Source organism: Xenopus laevis, chromosome 9_10L, assembly GCF_017654675.1.
Source record: "Xenopus laevis strain J_2021 chromosome 9_10L, Xenopus_laevis_v10.1, whole genome shotgun sequence".
Lineage (NCBI taxonomy): Eukaryota > Metazoa > Chordata > Amphibia > Anura > Pipidae > Xenopus > Xenopus laevis.
The window spans coordinates 57,812,119-57,832,824 of NC_054387.1; the positions used below are offsets into that span (position 1 = coordinate 57,812,119).

General features: G+C 42.0%; 1 protein-coding gene across 5 annotated transcripts in view; it reads right to left on the reverse strand.

The window, feature by feature from the left end:
• Nucleotides 1–20,706, reverse strand: part of ptpn4.L (protein tyrosine phosphatase, non-receptor type 4 (megakaryocyte) L homeolog) — a 48,285-nt gene that overhangs the window by 11,551 nt on the left and 16,028 nt on the right. For 4 of the 5 annotated variants that reach the window (XM_018235633.2, XM_041576722.1, XM_018235637.2 and 1 more), the window contains 11 exons: nt 20,323–20,365; nt 20,144–20,222; nt 18,946–18,990; nt 17,289–17,341; nt 16,847–16,967; nt 15,453–15,540; nt 12,154–12,242; nt 8,751–8,814; nt 7,164–7,336; nt 5,513–5,581; nt 546–680 (listed from right to left, as the gene is read on the reverse strand). In XM_018235633.2, coding sequence (XP_018091122.1) covers nt 546–680; nt 5,513–5,581; nt 7,164–7,336; nt 8,751–8,814; nt 12,154–12,242; nt 15,453–15,540; nt 16,847–16,967; nt 17,289–17,341; nt 18,946–18,990; nt 20,144–20,222; nt 20,323–20,365 — 959 coding nt within the window. The remainder of the gene's footprint in view (nt 1–545; nt 681–5,512; nt 5,582–7,163; nt 7,337–8,750; nt 8,815–12,153; nt 12,243–15,452; nt 15,541–16,846; nt 16,968–17,288; nt 17,342–18,945; nt 18,991–20,143; nt 20,223–20,322; nt 20,366–20,706) is intronic. The other variant, XM_018235635.2, reaches the window with a different exon arrangement.

Consider the following 20,706-nt stretch of genomic DNA (forward strand, 5'->3'; position numbering starts at 1 on the left):
GGGGCCCAGACTGAAGCCCAATTAGTGTGAGATTTGGGACGAATGTTTATTTGTGCCCTGGGTACCCCTGGAACTATAGCAGGGTTACTGTTACCCAATGTTTCTATATTTCTGTAACCTTGTTATGAGCTAAGTGGACCCAGCCTGAAGGCCAGTTAGTGTGAGCTTTGGGGTGAGTGTTTTTTTTGTTCCTTGGGATCTATAGCCAGGTGACTATTTCTGTTCTGCCTTTCACTTCTTGTGGATTCCATTCAAGTAAATGGCAGGCAGCATGGACACATTCTGGTGCTTTTCCACTGGCAGAAAAAAATACACCATGTGTCATGGGCCCTGCAATAGATAAAGGACAAATTTCAGTATATGTTATTCTGGGAAATGATTGATTACTTCCCCTTTCTTGGACAGAACATATTTTGAGCCAAACTATATTTACTGCTGTCCTTTTTAGACCAAATAAAGGGAATATCCTCTGCCTTGGCCGACACTTTGGGGAGCAGAATATGTGGCATGGACACCAAGTTGCATAAAAACCCCATGTTTCTTACTGATTTGGTGTCCCTGGGGGGGAACGAGAGGGCAGGCTCTGGGTCTCCAGCCTGTCGTTAGACAGAGAATTTCTGCTCACAACCTCCCAGTCCATCTCACTGACCAGCTTCCTGGATAATGGTTTGCTTGGGGACCTAAAAAGGAAAAAGTACAGACTTTGCTGTGTAACAAATCCGTAGATCTGCTGTTGATCTACTTCTCCCAGCATTCCAAGCACAGAGACAGATAGCAGATCCCTGGTCTAGACACACAATTTCTCTGCTTTTTAAACATTTTTTGTATGGCTTTTTTAATATTCTGCTTTCTTCTCTCAGTCAAAACGAATGCCCTGTTGTGAGGGCCCAGGAACTGTGGGACACAGAATCAGACAAAAGCCAAAGGTTTCATTCAAGTTGTCCACAGTATAATGCAATATTTCTTCATTTCCCTCTATACGCAGCACCCATCAAGGTCAGAGAGTCAGCGGCGTGGCAAGTTCAATGGTGAATCATTTCAATGCCAGAGGGGAACTCTCTCCTCCCAGAAAGGTTACAGCTGTCGCCACTGAGAATTCAGAGCACAGGCATTCATGCTCATAACTGCTACTCTAGTTTAATCTAAATGATGCTAAATGGAACTTTAATGACTTGATCTTAACGACTGAATGGGTTGTTCTTTAAAGTTTCAGAAGGAGACATGTATAATCAATTTGTATGTGGTTTCTGGGGATATTGGTTGGATACAAATTACACACCAAGCAGCCAAGAGTATTGCTGGTACAGTCAGGAGCAGAATAAAATGTATTACTGTCCAAACTATGGCCCTGTAGATGTCATTAAAGTGAAACTCCCAGACATATAATTTGTAGGAAGGCCAACAGACACCACCATTACTTTCAGTATCCCTCATTGCTACTATAGGCACCATCTCTTCCTACTATATCTGCTATCCCACAGTCACAGTCCCTCCCAAGAGACTTATCTCACTGCTACTATGGGCACCATCTCTCCCTACTATATCTGCTACCCCACAGTCACAGTCCCTCCCAAGAGACTATTATCTCACTGCTACTATGGGCACCATCTCTCCCTACTATACCTGCTATCCCACAGCCACAGTCCCTTCCCATAGACTATTATCCCATTGCTACAATAGACACCATCTCTCCCTACTATCCCACAGTCACAGTCCCTCCCAAGAGACTATTATCTCACTGCTACTATAGACACCAGCTCTCCCTACTATAACTGCTATCCCACAGCCACAGTCCCTTCCAAGAGAGACTATTCTGCTCACTGCTACTATAGGCACCATCTCTCCGTACTATACCTGATACCCCACAGCCACAGTCCCTTCCCAGAGGCTATTATCTCCCTGCTACTATAGGCATCATCTCTCCCTACTATACCTGCTATCCCACAGCCACAGTGCCTTCCAAGAGACTTATGCTCACTGCTACTATAGGCACCATCTCTCCCTACTATACCTGCTATCCCACAGCCACAGTCCCTTCCCAGAGGCTATTATCACATTGCTACTATAGCCACCATCTCTCCCAACTATATCTGCTATCCCACAGTCACAGTCTCTTCCCAGATGCTATTATTCCCAATGCCTGCAATTTATAAAAGTAGATCTGTGGTGCAATTCAGACCATTCTAGTACTCTTACTACTGCTCTGCTGGACCTCATTTGTGCACAATATGGAGCATAGGGACATCCCCAATGACAACTCTGAAGCAGCCTAAAGTGTGAGGGTACTGCAATTCATTATGCTCTCCAATAAGTGGCAGATGGTTCACCTTTGCTTCTTGGCTGCGAAAACTCACCTTCCAGGCTCAGTGTGAAGGTAAAATGCAGTTGGTCTCCATGAGAGGCATGAATTTCTGCACCACTGAGTAAAAGCAGGCTGCTTCTGTGACTCTAATAAACAGTTGTGAAGCCCAGCGACCCACCCACTTGTGCCTTCTCTCATTTCCTGTCAACTTAGCTCAGAGCTCACCACAGTGCTCAATGTGACTTCCTAGGGACCTTAACCACTTGGCTGCTGCCTTGGTGGGAGAAGAGTTAAACGTCACTGGCAGTTATTCTTTTCCTTATAGCATCAGTGGCACAAGCATTCCTACAGAAATGGCTGTAAATTGCACTGGATGGAGCAGAAATCCAAGTAATGAGAGAGTCTGCTCTATAAACACAGAACATAGAGCCCAGGTTTGCCCACAGGGCACTTATTATGGCGTCAAATGAACTGAAGGCATTGCAAGTAAATCAAATAATGACATGTACCAACTACACTCCCCAAACTGCCAGGAGCACCCACAATCATATCCAAATCAGCTCAGCATCCAGTCCAGAGATCTGGGCACCTGCAAATGGGCTACCCTGGCCACTGTAGAAGGAGCTAAAGTCCAAAACATGCTTAGAAAAGGAATTGATGGTATATGTGACTCATTCAATCAGCAGGGAGACAGCAATGAACATTCCCATCAGCCCCTGCATCAATGGAGCTTACAATCGGACACTGTGCAGATAAAGCATACATCAAGTGCCAATTATTTTTGAGCATTCTCAAGCACGGTCAGTGGCAGAGCAATCACATTAAAGTCACAGCTCATGCATAGAACATTCTATTACTTTGTGTATATGGCATCTCCTACTGGAGAGGATACAGCTGCTCAATCAATGATTTAAAACTGAGCAACACCTGCACCTATCTATAATTCTGGTCCAATGGGTCAGCACTCATTAGTACATCCCTATTCTTGCCTCATGTGGTTGCACTCATTAATTTGCTCCTCTAGTTGTACTAGTGCTTTGTGCTATAGAATGTTTGCATGGAAACAACCTTTCATGTGTAGGACTAATACATTAGAGCTTAAAATAGGCCTGAACCACTTGTGTGTGAAAATGTACATAAAATTGCTTTTATTTGAAGCTCTAAGCATCGGGCAGAAAATACAGAGAATCAGAGCATTAAATGTTTAGCCAGCTATCCGGTCTATAGCCACTGGGGCACTGGAATCTTCACTAGACCAAATTGTAACCAATCCGAGCATTAGCACATTCAGAGGGCTTCAGCCAAGCTGTAGCCAATCAAAGATTCAGAACCTTCACATTAACTTTACTAGACCAATTTGGGAAGGAGGTCCAAAAACAACCTATAGCCACTAAAGACACAATGCTGGACACTTCTGCAGATCAAAACACACTACACATCACAACTCGGTTTTCAAGTTTCCCTGTAGCCAAGCATCTTTAATTGGCCCCTGCATTGTTCACACCTCATATTCAGACAGTAAGATTCACACATGTAATCCCCCCCTGCATTGTTCACACCTATAACACCTCTATTATTAACACCCCAGACATAATTCACCCATTTACACCTCATACAAACTGTGGGGCAGAGCATAAACTGTTCATCTTAGAGTGGTCCTGATAGGTTTCCCTGTCTCCTGCTGTATTCTAAAATAAATGGAAAGCCAATACCTTGTCTGCTACAAACGGGTGAATCCCAAACTTTATTCCATGGTGCTCACAACACTTCAATGTTCAAACGTTTCGGGACCGCATGGCCCTTCCTCAGGGCATTCTGCCTGCTCTATGCTCCCTTTGTGTGCTGTGTACTCTGCCTGCCCTATGCTCTCTGTGTGTGTTATACTCTGCCTGCCCTACTATGCCTGTATGTGCCATGCTCTGCCTGCGGGAGGTGAACCAGTTGGGGGTTTGTCAACATTTAGAAATACTTGTTAGGGGTCCCCAAGGTGTTTAATAATATGCAGGAGTTGCTGTTTTATCCCCAGGGGAGGATGAGGCATATAGATTTAAGGGCATCTCTTACTTTAACATAATTAACTTGTTTCACACATGAGTGGTGAGTGATATTCCTGCAGTGACCACCAACCATTTGGTTTTTTTGGTGTGCTACCACCATTAATAAAGACATGGTCTTATTCTTGTGGTTTAAAAAACAGGGAGTGGTCAACACTGGCTTCCAATATTGGCCCTCCACCATGAAGGCCAGAAAATTCCGGCCCTTGGTACCATAGAAGTTGGACAGCACTGACATAGATGGATGGTCTGTTTATGACGATCCCTAAAAAAACCCGCAAAGTTGTCGGGTTTGGGCAAAGAGTTCCCAATTCCCTAGCCGTGCGGGCAATCCGTGGGTAACCTGACTGGGTACCTGACAAAGGTGCGGGCTTGAGCCCTCCCACCCACCCCTGTAGTTGTGGTAGTTTTTTTCTATTTCTGTGCAGTTTCGAGAGGGATGTCTCTTTCGGTCCAAAGCGTCACTTCTGGTTTTGCGTGTGCCTAGGCCAGAAGGTAGGTTGGTCTATTGCGGGTTAGGTAGTGCATCAGTGGGAGAAAAATTGTGGGTTGTGGGTCACAGGTAGCATGTATGATTCGAGTATGGGTATAAGAAAATGAACCCATGCAGGACTCTAACATGGAGAGTCCTACACCAACAGCGCAGAACAGACACTGGCATACCTCATATTCTGCATGACTTTTCTCCCTTTAATAATATTCTATTTTTCACAACAGTTCCACCCCACAAAATCTAAAATGTTTATATCTGCAGATCAGGATCAATTACCCATAGCATGAGCTCTGCTTGGTTACATCAGCAATACTGATCTTTATTAGTTTAATGTTACATGCCGAGTGCCAAGGACTGTGTGTATAACATGCTGTGTGTATAAACCAGTGTGCCAAGCAGCAATTACCCAGCCTGCCCACATGTTACTAGGCAGGAGTATTGCATTACATAGTGTTGTATGCCATGGGCAACTTTAGATCACGTACAGACTGCCATTTGTTTAACCATAAGTACCAGGTTGCATTGCTGGGATCCTTTTTTAGCACTTTAATAGGGAAGGCACAAAGAGAAGTAAAACCAGAGGTCTGTCATCTTCCCAAACACAAAGAACATTATCACCATTTGCATTTCTATCCCTAATGGCACAATCAGCTATGGACGTACCTGGCAAACACCCGATCTTTATTGGCCTTCTCCTTCCCATATTGCACAGACTGGACTTCTGTCCTGCCGCTGGAATATAAATAGAAACCCTTGTTTAAAGGAGAACTAAAGCTTAACTAAAGAAGTAGCTAGAATTGTGGTACATTATGTTTTGGGCTTCTGTACCAGCCCAAGTCAACCATAACCCTTTAGCAGTAAAGATCTGTGTCTGCAAAGATCTGTGCTTTTGCCACTTACTGAACTTAGGGACCCATTCACAATATACAGTACACATAGAATATAAATGGCACAATATAAGGCTGATTAGTAATTAATATAATTACTACATGGCAGCACAGAAACCAGTGCAATTAGCATCAGAATTTAATAATTAGCCATGTAGAATCAACACAACCCCTAAGCTTAGCTTCCTAACTGAGCATGTGAGTGTCGCAGATACTTTCCAAGATGGTGACCCCCTGTGACAAGTTTGAAGTCCTGGATCATTGCTGCTATTGACAAACTGAAACTTTAGGCTGGTGCAATAAGTGCAGCATATAAAAGATTGCATTTTTAGCCACATTAATTTGTAGGGTTTAGCTCTCCTTTAATATATATGTAACAACCACACAAATGAGCTTGCATTTTAATATATCTCTATTGGCCAGGCAATTAACATGGGTTATGAAATATTCAGCTTGAAACAATGCACATAAGGCAGATTATTTCTTCATATTACCAGTCCTTTATTGAGGGGGAAGGGCTGTGGTCTGCTCCTTTTGGGACCCTGTGTGGGGCTGGGGGGTTAGGACAGACTCAGAAAAGAATCTGCTTTCTAAGTACCAAGTCTGTGCATGATCCAGTTGAATCCCACACTAAGACAGGCAGCCAAGATCCGCCTAAGACAATTTTTAGAAATGGACCGTTTGCCAACACACTTGGGCCTGTCAGCTAAATCTGAAATATAAGATTTAGTTATGAATGGACAGAAGGCGGGAGCCATGAAAAAGGAATAGGACCATCACAGAGGCGCAGCCCCAACAAGCAGAAACCTGTAACTTCAGCCTCCTGCACAACAAGCTACAAAGGCTTCTAACTGTCAACTAGGCCCTGGGAGCCACCAGCCTCAAATAAGCCTTAAATATAGATAAACATACTGCCCATTCTCTGGCATCTCTTAATTATTTTTCGCACTGAAAAAGGAACAACATCTACAAAAAACCTGGCTGTTTAGATAAAAGAACTGGGGTTTATCTACTAAGAAGGCGCAAGTGTACCTCGGAGATCAAAGCTAATTAGCTGCTAAGGGTAACTGCACTGAGGCTACAGTGTTAGTAAATGAGTCCCACTGACCCTAGCAACCAGGTACTTAACCAAATGTCAGAATAATGGAGAACTACTGTGCATAAATGGTTTCTGGGGTGACCATCTTGGGTGCCATCGCCCTAACATTTACAGTAACCCCTTAAATGGAAAGGTCTCTGAATATACTGCAGTCTTGGTTCTTTCAGTGAAATAGCTTTGCTAAGTTATCCTCTTTTGCGTTTTTTGGGCCAGCCACACACTGAAACATGAATTGGGCAGGTTCAGATCAAAGTGCATGCACCTGTGCCTACTGTGGGGTATCTGGGCATATGTACACGGTCCTAGTGATTGGGATCCAAACACGTACCAGTATCGGAACTTGGATCCCAGTGTAAAATAGTGTGCAAAGAAGTTCTTTTGCGGGGGGAGTGGTGAGTCGAGGCGGAAAAAGGTGTGATGTTCCACACAAGCTTTCCACAAGTTCTTACACGCACGATAATTCACCATGTTGAACCCCAGTACCGTCTCCCTATATTCATGCTGGAAAACAAACAAGGGCATGGAATCAGCAATGAGAAATCTGATACACAGGAGTCTTCTCATTTATTCACATTCTCCAAATACATTCCTGTCCCTCTAAGACTGTCAGCACATAAGGAGGGCATTTTGCTTCAACCTCTCCAAAATGGACTCCCTCTGAAGGCAATAAGAATCATCCATATGATGCACATGTTTAATTGGCTGCCTAAAAAAAGAATTCTAGAAATGAAAAAACTGGGGGGGGGTTTCTGGAAGAATAAAATGAACAATTATAAATGCTTAAATATTTGGCAGTAACCAGCCCTTTAAAATTTCATCTGCAGCATGGATGTAACGCAACATGGAAACAGAGTCGCAGCATGAAAATTAATGGCTCCTACCAAGCAAAGACAGATAAATATCATTACTGCATCTGGCGTATCTTTGCAGCAAAGGATGCGTGTTACTGTAGGCAACGGGGGTGGGGGCAAGTGAATAAACCATATAAACAGAGAGATGTAGCACAGCAGGGGGGCCACGAGACAATCCTTGGAAATAAAGATATTGCTGTACTGAGAAATGGATTTCACTTGCTCCACTGATGAACAAGAATAGAGCCTAAGCTACAAAAAGCAGTGTGGGGAGCACTATTTTATCTCTCAGTTGTACCAAAATAAACAATTTATTGTATTGCAGGGCTATTGTATTACGGGATAGTGATAACTGACAGAGGCAGAAACCGAACACCATTATCATTTTTAAGATATTCTATTAGATTGTAAGCTCCTGTAAGCACAGCCATCTAATTGCACTCCATTATGTAGCACTTGTGCAAATTCATTGTAAGACCCAGCATATTGCAATGTGCGCATACTGCGTAACATGTTGCTGTATAAATGAATGGTGGTGTTTGTAGTGTGTGCATATGTCACAAGCAAAAAGCAGCAGTAATGGTCACAGTTAATTTGCTCTCCGTATCTCCTAGTAGAATTTTGGCCCGTTGTATTTCTCAAGAGCAGGGGTCCGCAACCTTTTTTTACCCGTGAGCCACATTCAAATGTAAAGAGAGTTGGGGAGCAACACAAGCAATGCAAGTCCCTTGAGGTGCCAAATAAGTGCCACTATTGGCTATTTGGTAGCCTCTATGTGAACTGGCAGCCTACAGGAGACTCTATTTGGCACTATACTTAGTTTTTATGCAATTAAAACTTGCTTCCAATCCTCAAATTTAAAAATAAGGACCTGCTTTGAGGCCACTGAGAGCAACATCCAAGGGGTTGGAGAGCAACATGTTGCTCACAAGCTACTGGTTGGGGATCACTGCTCTAAAGCTTGTTATACAGCAACTGCCAGAAGTTGAAATGTCAATGGTGCTGGGAGTTGGTGTTTTCAAGGTCTACACCTACATCTGCCCCTGCATCCCCTCCAAACTCACCAACTCTTTTCGCAGCTGAATAAAGAATTGTTTGCACTTAAATGAAATTTTTACAATCTTCAACCTAAAATAAAAGAGAAAACATGAAACTTAAAGAGGAGATAGAAATGCCCTGCAAATACAGTTTGGGTTATACTATTTGGAATCACAAGCTTGCCATTTGTTTAGATGGTGGGTCAGGGCGAGATCCTTTTGGTTCCTTTTAGCTGTAGACTTGGTTCCTTTATGGAAACCTTGAAACCCCTGATTGCTGTGGGAAATATTGCACAAGCACAATTCATGCTCACATCATTTGAACAGAAACAATTTAGACCCTGCCATTACTCCTAGACATACCCCTAGTCTGCCCAAAACGCCACTCACTTTCAAGCTACACTTTTTGGATATTGAACTGTCCCACCTAAAGTGGAAACACATGGGGTCTCCCATGAGGACCCCCTGAGCCATGCACAATATATCTGGTCACGAGTGCAGTCAATTCACTGTGGCCACTTATATAGCATGTGTTTCCACTTTAGGTGGGACAGTTCAATATCCAAAAAGTGTAGCTTGAAAGTGGGTGGCGTTTTGGGCAGACTAGGGGTATGTCTAGGAGTAATGGCAGGGTCTAAATTGTTTCTGTTCAAATGATGTGAGCATGAATTGTGCAATATTTCCCACAGCAATCAGGATATATTGTGCATGGCTCAGGGGGTCCTTCAAGGTTTCCATAAAGGAACCAAGTCTACAGCTAAAAGGAACCAAAAGGATCTCACCCTGACCCACCATCTAAACAAATGGCAAGCTTGTGATTCCAGGAGGAGTTTCGTAGGGTTGGGTAGGAATAAACATTGTACATTAAAGATCAGTGAAAGCCACGCATATGTTAGTAACGTTGGTAAAGCATTGCTCCGGGTAATTAAACATGAAACTTTGTTTAAGGGATACTATCATGGGAAAAAAAAAAATTCAAAATGAATCAGTTAATAGTGCTGCTCCGGCAGAATAAAAAAAATCTGTTTGCTCTTTTGAGAAATGGATTTCAGTGCAGAATTCTGCTGGAGCAGCACTATTAACGGATTCATTTTGAAAAAAATATTTTTCCCATGACAGTATCCCTTTACAAACATAACATGCTGGGACTTGTTGTTAATTACAAAAAAATAAGACATCCTAGTTGTTTGCTTACATCACCTCCTGCTTATCATAAAGCTAATAAACATTGTCTTACCCATAAGGATACAAGCAGAACTATTTGCATACTCCATTTCATTTAAATCCCCTTTCACGGCACAGATGAGGCCTTGACCTAATTCTTCTGAGACCCCTCTAGGACATGCCTGACCTCCCCCACCTAATATTTCCTTGTTTATTTATTCCAAGCAAAGGGTTTTGTGCATTCGTTCTCTCCTGATTTAGGTTTTGCACACTTATCCTCGAGTGCAAGTGACCGACCCTGGGATTTAAATGGGTTGGCTTATTGGCTGCCTTTATCTGGCACCCCTTTATTGGCTGCCTTTATCTGGCACCCCTTTATTGGCTGCCTTTATCTGGCACCCCTTTATTGGAAGCCTTTATCTGGCACCCCTTTATTGGAAGCCTTTATCTGGCACCCCTTTATTGGAAGCCTTTATCTGGCACCCCTTTATTGGAAGCCTTTATCTGGCACCCCTTTATCCGGCACCCCTTTATTGGAAGCCTTTATCCGGCACCCCTTTATTCGCTGCCTTTATCCGGCACCCCTTTATTCGCTGCCATTATCTGGCACCCCTACCTCGCTGCCTTTATCTGGCACCCCTTCCTCGCCGACTTTATCTGGCACAGCTAGGGTTTGTATGATCAGATTAGCAGTTGGCTAAATACATAATATATCATAAATATCTGCTGAATAAACCATGGATTTCCCAATACTCATTCTTATCAGTGGATTGAGAAGGAGGATTCGGGCAGAATCCAATATGTGCCCATATTGTAGGTCACAGCTTACATTACTAATTCTCTGGCTCTTTGGAGCACATGAATCTGAGCCAGGACAAAGGGCAGCTCAAGCTGAGGCACCCTTAACTCTGGCTACAGCTTGATGGACAACGCAATATTTATATAGCCTCTCCCATAAATACCAATTTCAAAGCAGAACAGTAGTTTCATTGTTTTGTTTTTGTTTGACAAAACATACAGAATGGGTATGAAATCTATTTGCCAGAAACCAAACAATTATTTGGTCGTTACGGAATTTTTTTGGGCAAGACCGCTCATTGTATCAGATAATAACTAAGCTGAATAAACATATGCAGGCAGCAAACCAATCCAATAAGGATTAAATGTTTATAAAACTTTTTTCAGTTCAGTTCTTTTCGCATAGTTTCCCCAGAAATGACTTTTTTTTTAAAATTACTTTCTAAATTCTATTTATGACCAAGTTTTTGATATTGAAGTTTAAGTTAAATTTTTCACCTTCTTATTAGTGATGTGCAGGCCGGCCCGTTACACATGGGTAGGGTGGGTTCAGGCCAATTTACGCACAGTTTGCATGTTGCTCTTACCTTCCTGCACAGCTTCTACTTTTGGCAGCGTCTATTTATAGGTGCCACCCTGCCATGCCCCCTTTCGTGACATCAGATAGGCAAGGGCCTATAAACAGAAGTGCCAGGCGGGTCTAAGTCGGGTGTGTATTGGACCGGGTGGGTTAGGGTCAGGTGCGGGTTAAATATTTGTTGCACTTGTGTTTCCCTGGAGCAGCTCTGGAAGGGGGGGGGGGGTCACCGACCCTGTTGTAAATAATACATTATTATAGTTGGCCTCGCTGAGCTGAATTCCTGAGTTTAATTAAAGGCAATTGATACAATAGTTGCTAATATTCCATGGATGCTGATGAGAACTGTAACAGTTCAGAAACTGCACTTAGATTACTGGAGTGGCCAGACAAACACCAGAGACAGGAAAATTAAGCTTTAAGCTTAAATTGTGGGAAAATGGTAAAAAAAAAATAACAAATGGAAAGCAAGTCTTGATTTGTGGTGAACAATCTGAAAAAAACTGAACTAAATTTTTTTTTTAGAAAGTACAGAAACCCCCCACAATATTGCATGAAGACCTCTGAACTATATATAAAAGCACAGGTCCTGAACTCTGGATAATGGATCCTGCACCTTTCCTTCACCATACCACTGCTGTAAAACATATCTAATAAGCTTGTATGGCTCTCTTTCTGTTATTCTGTGACATTGAAGAGGGCGTGGCAGCAAAGTGAGCTTAAATCCTCTGTTGCAGAGACCATGCCACAGCAACCCACCCCCAAGAAATGTGACCAATTAACCCACACTGAGAAGTGCATAAATCCATCGGTACTGCCTGCCATCTACTTTAACTGAAACTTTAAATCTTTCCTTCAACTAAAGTACAAATTGAGGGTGGGAGTGCTTACCATGGAAAGGTGTTAATGCGTACCCTGTTTTTATAAATCAGTATTCCACCCGACATCACACCAATCAGGATTTCATTGTTACTTTGATCCTGTAACGATGAGGGTAAGTGGTTAAGATGAGAAATTATGCACAAAAACCAAAAGTCTTGTAGTTATCTAGATGTTATATGGCAGCAAAAGCCTCTCTTAAAGGAAAACTATTCCCCTCATACAATGTAGGTCTCTATAAAAGATATTGCATGAAACAGCTCATATGTAAAACCCTGCTTCATGTAAATTAGCCATTTCATAATAATATACTTTTTTAGTAGTATTTGCCATTGGGTAATCATAAATATAAAATTGCCATTTTAAAAAATAAGGGCAGCCCCCTAGGATCGTATGATTCACGGTGCACACAAACAAACCAAACCATCCATATATGTTAGGTCACATGAGCCAATTAGCAAACAGAGTTCTTTCTTGCTTTCACACTTCTTCCTGTTAGAGTTAAGAGTTGTAGTATTTCTGGTCAGGTGATCTTTGAGGCAGCACACAGACCATCACAAAATGGTGGTTCATGGCAAGAGATGTAAAAGGGCAAGATTTACTTAAATAAATATTTCAGTTTGATATGAGATTCTTTGACATGGCACTTAATTTGATATATCTGTTGTTAAAGTATTCCTTTTTTAGCAGTGATCCCCAACCAGTAGCTCATGAGCAACATGCTGCTCTCCAACCCCTTGGATGTTGCTCCCAGTGGCCTCAAAGCAGGAGCTTATTTTTGAATTCCAGGTTTGGAAGCAAGTTTTGATTGCATAAAAAACAATTGTACTGCCAAAGGAGCCTCAAAGTATGTTGATAATCCACATAGGGGCTACTAAATGGCCAATCACAGCCCTTATTTGGCACCCCAGGAACATGTTTCATGCTAGAGTTGCTCCCCAACTCCTTTTACTTCTGAATGTTGCTCGTGGGTTCTAAAGGTTGGGGATCCCTGCTTTTGGGGGTATAGTTTTCCTTAAAAGCACGGAGCTGCCATGCTGCATGATTTTGCTTTCTATTCCTTTGTCTCACTAACATGCAGTTTAAATTGCCTGCTACCATTCAAATACAATTTGGTTACTAGAGTCAGTGACCTTGGAAACAAGATAAATGTATATTAATGACAAAGGAAAAAGCTGCAGAATAAAATCATAACTTCATCTGGGTCAAGAAAGGATAGCTTCCCCCTGTTTTATTTCTGAATCCATTAAGAGGAAGCATTACCCGGCATTAGACTGTGTAACAATGCTGCGTGTCCCTGAGTTTCCCTCTTGCACGGCACACTTTCTACTTCCCCTTTATATCAATTGAAAACCAACAAGAGCAAAAATATCTTTCAGATTCCATGCACAGAAGCAATGTGAGAACAAAGGGTAACTGATCATACCAGGAAAATATTTCCACAAACAAAAACAATTACTTCAGGGTTCAGTTACCAGAGTAGTGCACACTGCAATATATTGGTACAGGTACAAGCCATCGTGTTTTCCAACCACAAGCAACATTTTTTCACATAATTATGGTGCCTGGAGGTGCAAGTTAACACAGGCACAAGTGCTTTGTGCGAGTATAGACCTTATTTTTATAACATTATCCCTTTAAGGAAACCACATATTGCAGAATCAACACAGTAGCTTGTCTAAGATTTGGCCACACACAGATTGGTAGTTAGAATGGATCACCCTACTTGCCCCAGTCACTAAACAAACCCCAATCCCAACAGCCTATGAAAGAAATTACTTTTTCATTTCCGTCGATGAGCCAAAAACATCCTTTTAGGAACACGCATACAAACTGCGACATGATTTAAACATTATCAAACAGATTGCACAATCGTATTGCTTCATAGAATCCACAGATCCAGAGCTTTTAACCAAAAGAATAATGTTTAAAATTAGGTACTGATCCTTGGAGTTATTATTACTGTTACATATTTACATTATCGGATAGGCGGCATGGGTCTAAATACCACAATGAGGACACACATTATTCAATATAATGGTAGTGGTGTAAATCTGGCCATAGATGCAAAGATCCGATCGGTCAAATCCTCAAACAATCGGACTTCCCCATCTCCCGACCTGCCACTAACCATTCCAATCAAATAAAGTAGTAAAAGGACAGATCAGCCGATGTTCTGCCCCTGACAGCAATCGTACGAAAGTTATGTCCGACAAAAGCTGGTGACAGTCTTCCACTTAAAATCGTCCGATCGGCAACACACGCAGAGATATTGTCGGCAGCCAACAGAAATCTTTAACCTGTCCGATCGACCAAACGACCGATCTCTGTGGGACGAAAATGGTCAGGACTCTCCACACACGGTCTGAAAATTATATGAATCGAATCTTTACGTCTATGGCCAGCTGAAGACATTTACCAAGAAAGCAGTGACTATGAGACCTACAGATCTTGCTGTAAGCTAAAAAGGCAAGGAAGATACAGTGTTAACATTAGCAGGCAGCAAAGCAGACAGCACAATAAACCCCAATCTGCAGAGCCAAATCCAACACGCTGAATAAATAAACGAGCACCAGGAACATGGAAGGCACAGTCTATAGGCAGAACAGACAAACAGCAGCTCGTAGCTGTCAGGCTCAGGGGAAGGATTTGTCTAAATATGTTCCCTGTGGCTTTGGGGGGGGGGGGGAGGAATTCCAAATACTTCCTATTCCCTCTCCTCACAGCCACGGAGCAGGTTCCAGGCAGCCGGATAAGCCCAAGACCTTTACTTGCTGGGGCAGAAATAAGATATAGAGGAAGGAAGCACTCGGATACAGGGGAAACAATATGTGGAGAGATTGTGCTTTGAAGTGGGAGATGCTGGGAGGGAACATATAGAGCTTACATGGGAAATAGCCACCAATTGTATTGTCATTGGTTACTGTAACAATACCCATTTAATAAATTGTTACTCTTTCACACAATTATCCTTCTTTCACCCCCACCATGTACACAATAGCCACTGTATGGCATGAAACTACACTACGCTGTGCAAGATATAGTTCTGCTTTATAGTTCCCCCTTCGCTAAGCTCAGTATGCAACAACTTAAAGCGGGACTAAAGCTCAGCATAGAATCAGGCTAGTAATGCAGCACTGTATGTTCTGGGCTTCTGAGAATTCCTAGTTACCCCAGTATGAAAGCTATACACTCAGTGAATGGCTGTGACATGATGTGGATAATTGAGAGCTGAACAACAGGAGCGGCCATAGCCTTATCACAAGATTCAGGGAATTTCTGTCAGAAAAATATGCATTACATATGCTTACCTGTGCGTAGTGTAATTCAACACCATACAGTTCCAACGTGCGAGCAGTGTTCAGATAACTGAATTCTGCCTCTGCTGGGGACAGGCTTCTGTAATACAAACACAGCATCAGGCAGAACTGAATGTCGGTAATGTAAAGTAAGGTAGGGATACTGGAAACATAATTTTATAAAGGAACATAGTACTGGGGAATGCCTATGCTGTCATAGTTTTATGGAATCTCGCTGTATAGATTATGAGCACATTTGGGGGCGGTTTCTGATGAATTGTGCTTAGTACAGATAAATATCTATGCCACCATAGTTTTACACTTATGCCACTATAGTTTTATGGTATCCCTATGTACAGGCTATGAGCAAACTTGGGGGCTGTTCCTTCTGAATACTGCTTAAAGGACCAGTAACAGCAAATATTTTCTAAAAACAATTCGTTAGCATGCTATGAAAAAAAGACGCCAACACATATTAAACTTTAAAATCGTTAAGTCTAAGAAATAACTTACCGAAACTCCACTTGCGTTCCTCTTCAGAAATGGCAACAGGGCAACCAAAAGACTTAGCAACTTAAAAGTTTAATATGTGTTGGTGTTTTTTTTCCGCAGCATACCAAAGTTTTTTTTTTTTTTTTTTTTTTAAAAACTTTTGCTGTTACTGCTCCTTTAATACAGGTGAATACCTATGCTGCACTAAGGGGCGTTACTGGTGCTGCTGCCAACTGAGGTAGCAGCCCCAATACTTACCTATACCTTTGCACCTACTCCTGCTGCCCTGGCTGCCATAGTTTTATTGTATATTTAAACACAGAATGGCCGATTCCATTTCACTAAATTATACAACTCCCCTTAAAGAAAAGTGGGCACTGAGCAGCAACTGCAAATATAATCTGGGATTTCCTGTTTATAAGGATAAACATCCCATAATATTGGCCACTTAGCCCAAAATAAACAGCCATCTGAGTGCAGGAGCTTTGTACTGGGCGTTGGAACCATAAGGCTGTCTCCAGGGTTAAGTTTATAACAAAACAAGGAGTGCATGTTAATCATTTACAGTAAACATGCAGTTATGAGAAAGCTGTGCTCCTGCATGTTTTATTGCTGGACCATGACTGATTGTGCAGGAAACATATTCAAGGAGCAGCAACAGCAATAAAGTTATTCATTAGTATTTACATACCAGCTATTTTACATATAAAAATTCCTGGGTATTTACTGTGATCACATATGATTCTGTATGGCGCTCAAGTGGGCAAGCTAAAGCCTTGAAAACTGATTATCAACAATTACCTTCCAATGAGATGCTGGGGGTTGTAATTCAACATGGGGACACCCCTTAAATAGGTATTACTAGTTTCTAGGTAACTAACAATGTCTTTCTGTGCCAGTGGTCCATTGATTACCTGTTCTGCTGGTGCAACTTTGCTATTTCTTTCTCAAAGTCCAGAGGTTGGTCAGGGATATAGGAGTAGTCGGCAAGGTAACCAGGCAAGTGCTCTAAATGACTGTAGTCACCTAGTTCAGCTACAAATGCAAGGGCGAAAGAAAATTGTACTTCTTATTTATTTGCACTCAGTGAAGCATATTCCCAAATACCCTCCCCCTAATTAATATACAAGAAATAATACACCCTGTACTGTAAATAATAAAGTCACAAGGCTGCAGGCTGAACTGAACAGGGAACTCAGAGTATCACTTATGTATTATAATAAGCTGTTAATTATAAGGATATGAGAAGTCATTTGATTCAAGGGAAATCACTGTGCACCAATGATAAACTATTGACATCAAAATCTTTGTAAGGATACATAGGTTACTTATGGTACAGGGTCAGCAGATACTTACACTGAGCAGCGTAGGAAGCGAGCAGGGCTGCTGTGTTATAGGGACAGGGTAACCTGACAAAGAAAAGGGAAACAGTAAGAAGCTTTGCATGCATGGAACATTACTCAAACAGAGAGAGATCATAAGATAGGAGCTGATACAAACACATTTTTATAGATCAGCGTATAAAATAATTTTATCTTTAATAAAATATGCTCCATTACGAAACTGGAGAGAAGTGGTTCTGCATATAACTGAAAGAGACAATGTATCAATAATCTCTTCCAGCCACTGTTGATTTGAATGAAGCATCTCCCATTAATATCTTCATCAAAACATTCCTTTTTTAAAAAGACTCACCACAGTTTGTGGGCAGCTGTAGTAAAAATTGGTCTTTATCGAAGTACAGGACTGGATAACCGCCTTACGCGTTTCGTGTTCTCACAACACTTAATCATAGGCTTGTTGTGAGAACAGAAAACTCGTAAGGCTGTTATCCACACCTGTACTTCAATAAAGACAAATTTTTACTACAACTGCCTGGAGGATTGCTCTTTGAGTGTCTACCCTACAAACAATACGGTGATCTCCCATAAATAGAGCTGTCATAAAAAAAATGAAAATACATATTGTGGTAGATTGACTAGGAAAAGGTGGAAAAAGGTCACTCTAGCCTTTAATTTCTCCCCAGGTACTGAGATAGGCTCCAGGAAGGGAGTTATTAAACAGAGAATCAGAGCTCTGTTTAAAGACTTTAGTAGCCAGGGACTCCATTCCGCAGATCCAGTCCAGAGATTGGAGTTCACCTTCAACAGGAAAGCTGTCCTGTGTAAAGGCTATTTAAAGTTAATTAGAATGGGAGAGTGGGACACAGCAGGTAGGAGACCTGGCTGTGTTAGGAACTCCCAGAAGAGCTGGGAGTGCTGCCTGATACTGCGCGAAGCAGAGGGAGCCCATGGCTGTGACTAAGAGCCAGATTTGTTGTCTGTGTGGGACATTAAGGAAAAGCCAGGAGGATAAGAAGTTCACTCAAAGACTGAGTACAGGGGTGAGCCAACCAATACAGTTTTTTTTTGCTGGTAGTCCACAAGGGGCCCAGTCTAGTCAGGAACTTCTTAAAAAGTGTGAAGTTAGTGCCCAGTGGGCAAGGTTTTAATTTTATGATTTATGTTTGTTTGCTACAATGTTCACCCCTGTGTCTGTGGATAATGGACTGTTTACATTTGTTTAAAAAGGGAAAATAAACTGCTGTTTTCCTTGAAGAAGCTGTGTCCCTGTCTTTCTGCTCCTTTGTCCTATGCTGCCTGCCCGCCATTGACTAAGCCCCCCAAAAGTTACGTGTTCAAGCAGACAGCTTGCCACAATATTTGTATATAAATGTAAATGTCACAGAAGCCAATATCTCTACTGTAAGGACTTCACAACTGCGTATGTAAAATGCATTTTCTGAAATGTCAAGACTAAATGCCACACTATAGCTCTATACGCAAACCAAATGCAAGATCCAATGGCGTTCATAGCTGAGTTTTCCATTACTAATCAGTTACTTTAAGACTATTACTAGTAATTAGTACTGCAATACAATAACCCTGTGTTGCAAGTGGCATGAGAAAGTCAACAACGTGGAGCAAGAGCAGACGTTACACTAAAATAATATCTAATAATAAGATCTGCTTACCTTCCAGTCAGGACGTCTTGTTTTATCTGTAAAAAATACTGGTACCTTAAGGGATACAGAAAAAGACAGCAGTCAGCAGGGCAGGGAGTACTGATCTCAGCAGTGCATTGGGTTGTATGTATAGGAGATACCAAACGAGCTAAGGCACAGTTTTCAGGAGTCTGATTGCTTGCCTTATGCTTACAAAATTGTGGTCTGTGAATGATTTTGTGAGTAAATGAATCGGAGAGATGTGCAGAGCAAGTAAAAGCAGGTTAATTTTGTGGCACAGGTCTCCCTTTAAACAAAAGAACTAAATAAAGACATAGGTCGGAAATGTTGCACCTTATGTTTTGTGCTTCTGTACCAGCCAAGGACACCCCATGCCTTTAGCAGATAAGATCTGTGCCCCTAAACATACACCCAGTAGGTCCCCATCTTCTTCTGATTCTCTGGTCTCCTGTCATTTACCTGAAATTAGGGACCCATTCATTCATAATCACATTACATGGCAGCATAGAAACAAGTGCAGTCTGCATCAGAATTGATTCATAATCAGCCCTGTAGCATTAGCCTCTATGACAGATATGATCTGACTTTCTGAGAGAGCAGAACTCTCTTTCAATAAGGCAAATTAACTAGCAATCTTCTAGCAGTCAGTTAAAAAGAAAAGCACTTATGACTCACTATTTACATATAAACGCTGCTGCTCACTATCCCCACACATATGCATTAGGTTATTAGATCAGGTGCAAACAGGGATACGTTTCCTACGTTTTTCTGGATATACTTCCTGAAGGCATGCAGATGTAATGCAGAAATTGTGATCTTTCTCTGTTACTGTTCTTTATACATGCCTGTGAGTGCTCTTATCATGCCACCATAACAGCGCCCATATCCTCTGTCAGACAAACAAAAGATTAAAAAGCTATTCGCCTGTTCTAAGTGCCCTGCTTCCTCCTATTGCCCGCACGCAGGGACTTTATCGGAGTCGCTCAGCAGCATGAAGACTAAAGTGGGACCACAAATGAGCTGCATTTGAATTCTACCAGGTCTGAACAGTTCTTCCCAGCATGCATTGTGTAATGTAAGGAGGAATTAACCATTCCTTAGTGTCAGGAGTTTCGATGCTCACTTTTTCCCCTAGTAAAAGCGATCCCCAGGATGTACATTCGTTCTTTGGGGTACAGTGGAGGCATGAAAAGGTACCAGGTCTCACCTTGTGTACTCCTCCTGTAGCTTGCTGGGGTCAGACACAAAGAACTTGACTCTGAAGTTGAGGTTGTGAGGGGATCCCCCTGTAGGTGGAGATAAACATAACATTAAGCACATCCTGTTTCTGGTGCATGCAGAGCCTAAATGGAGAAACATGAGCTTGGTAGAGAAAGGGTTACTGACTTTTTAGCTGCTTCCTGATGGGTTTGTTCAGATCCAGCCACCTCTGCAAAATAACAGAGACAAAAGGAAGAGATAGAAGCAAAACTGAGTGAATGGCCATTGTTCTGTGTGTGGCACTACAAATAGCATCACAAACAGCATGGCAGCTCCATGTTTACACTACATACAGGCCTAGTCTGGGATTCAAAATAGGCCCTGGCATTTCAAGTACACAGAGGCCCAAACAGTCCACACCAGTCCAATAAATAGCGATTGTCTAGGGCATCTTACAGCAGCCCCTCTGGATTTGCCAGAATCAACAGATTGCCAGTCCAGGCCTTAATACATACCACAGAACCAAAATAGCACTATAGCTTATAAACTTTTCCTCCAAAGCACTACTCC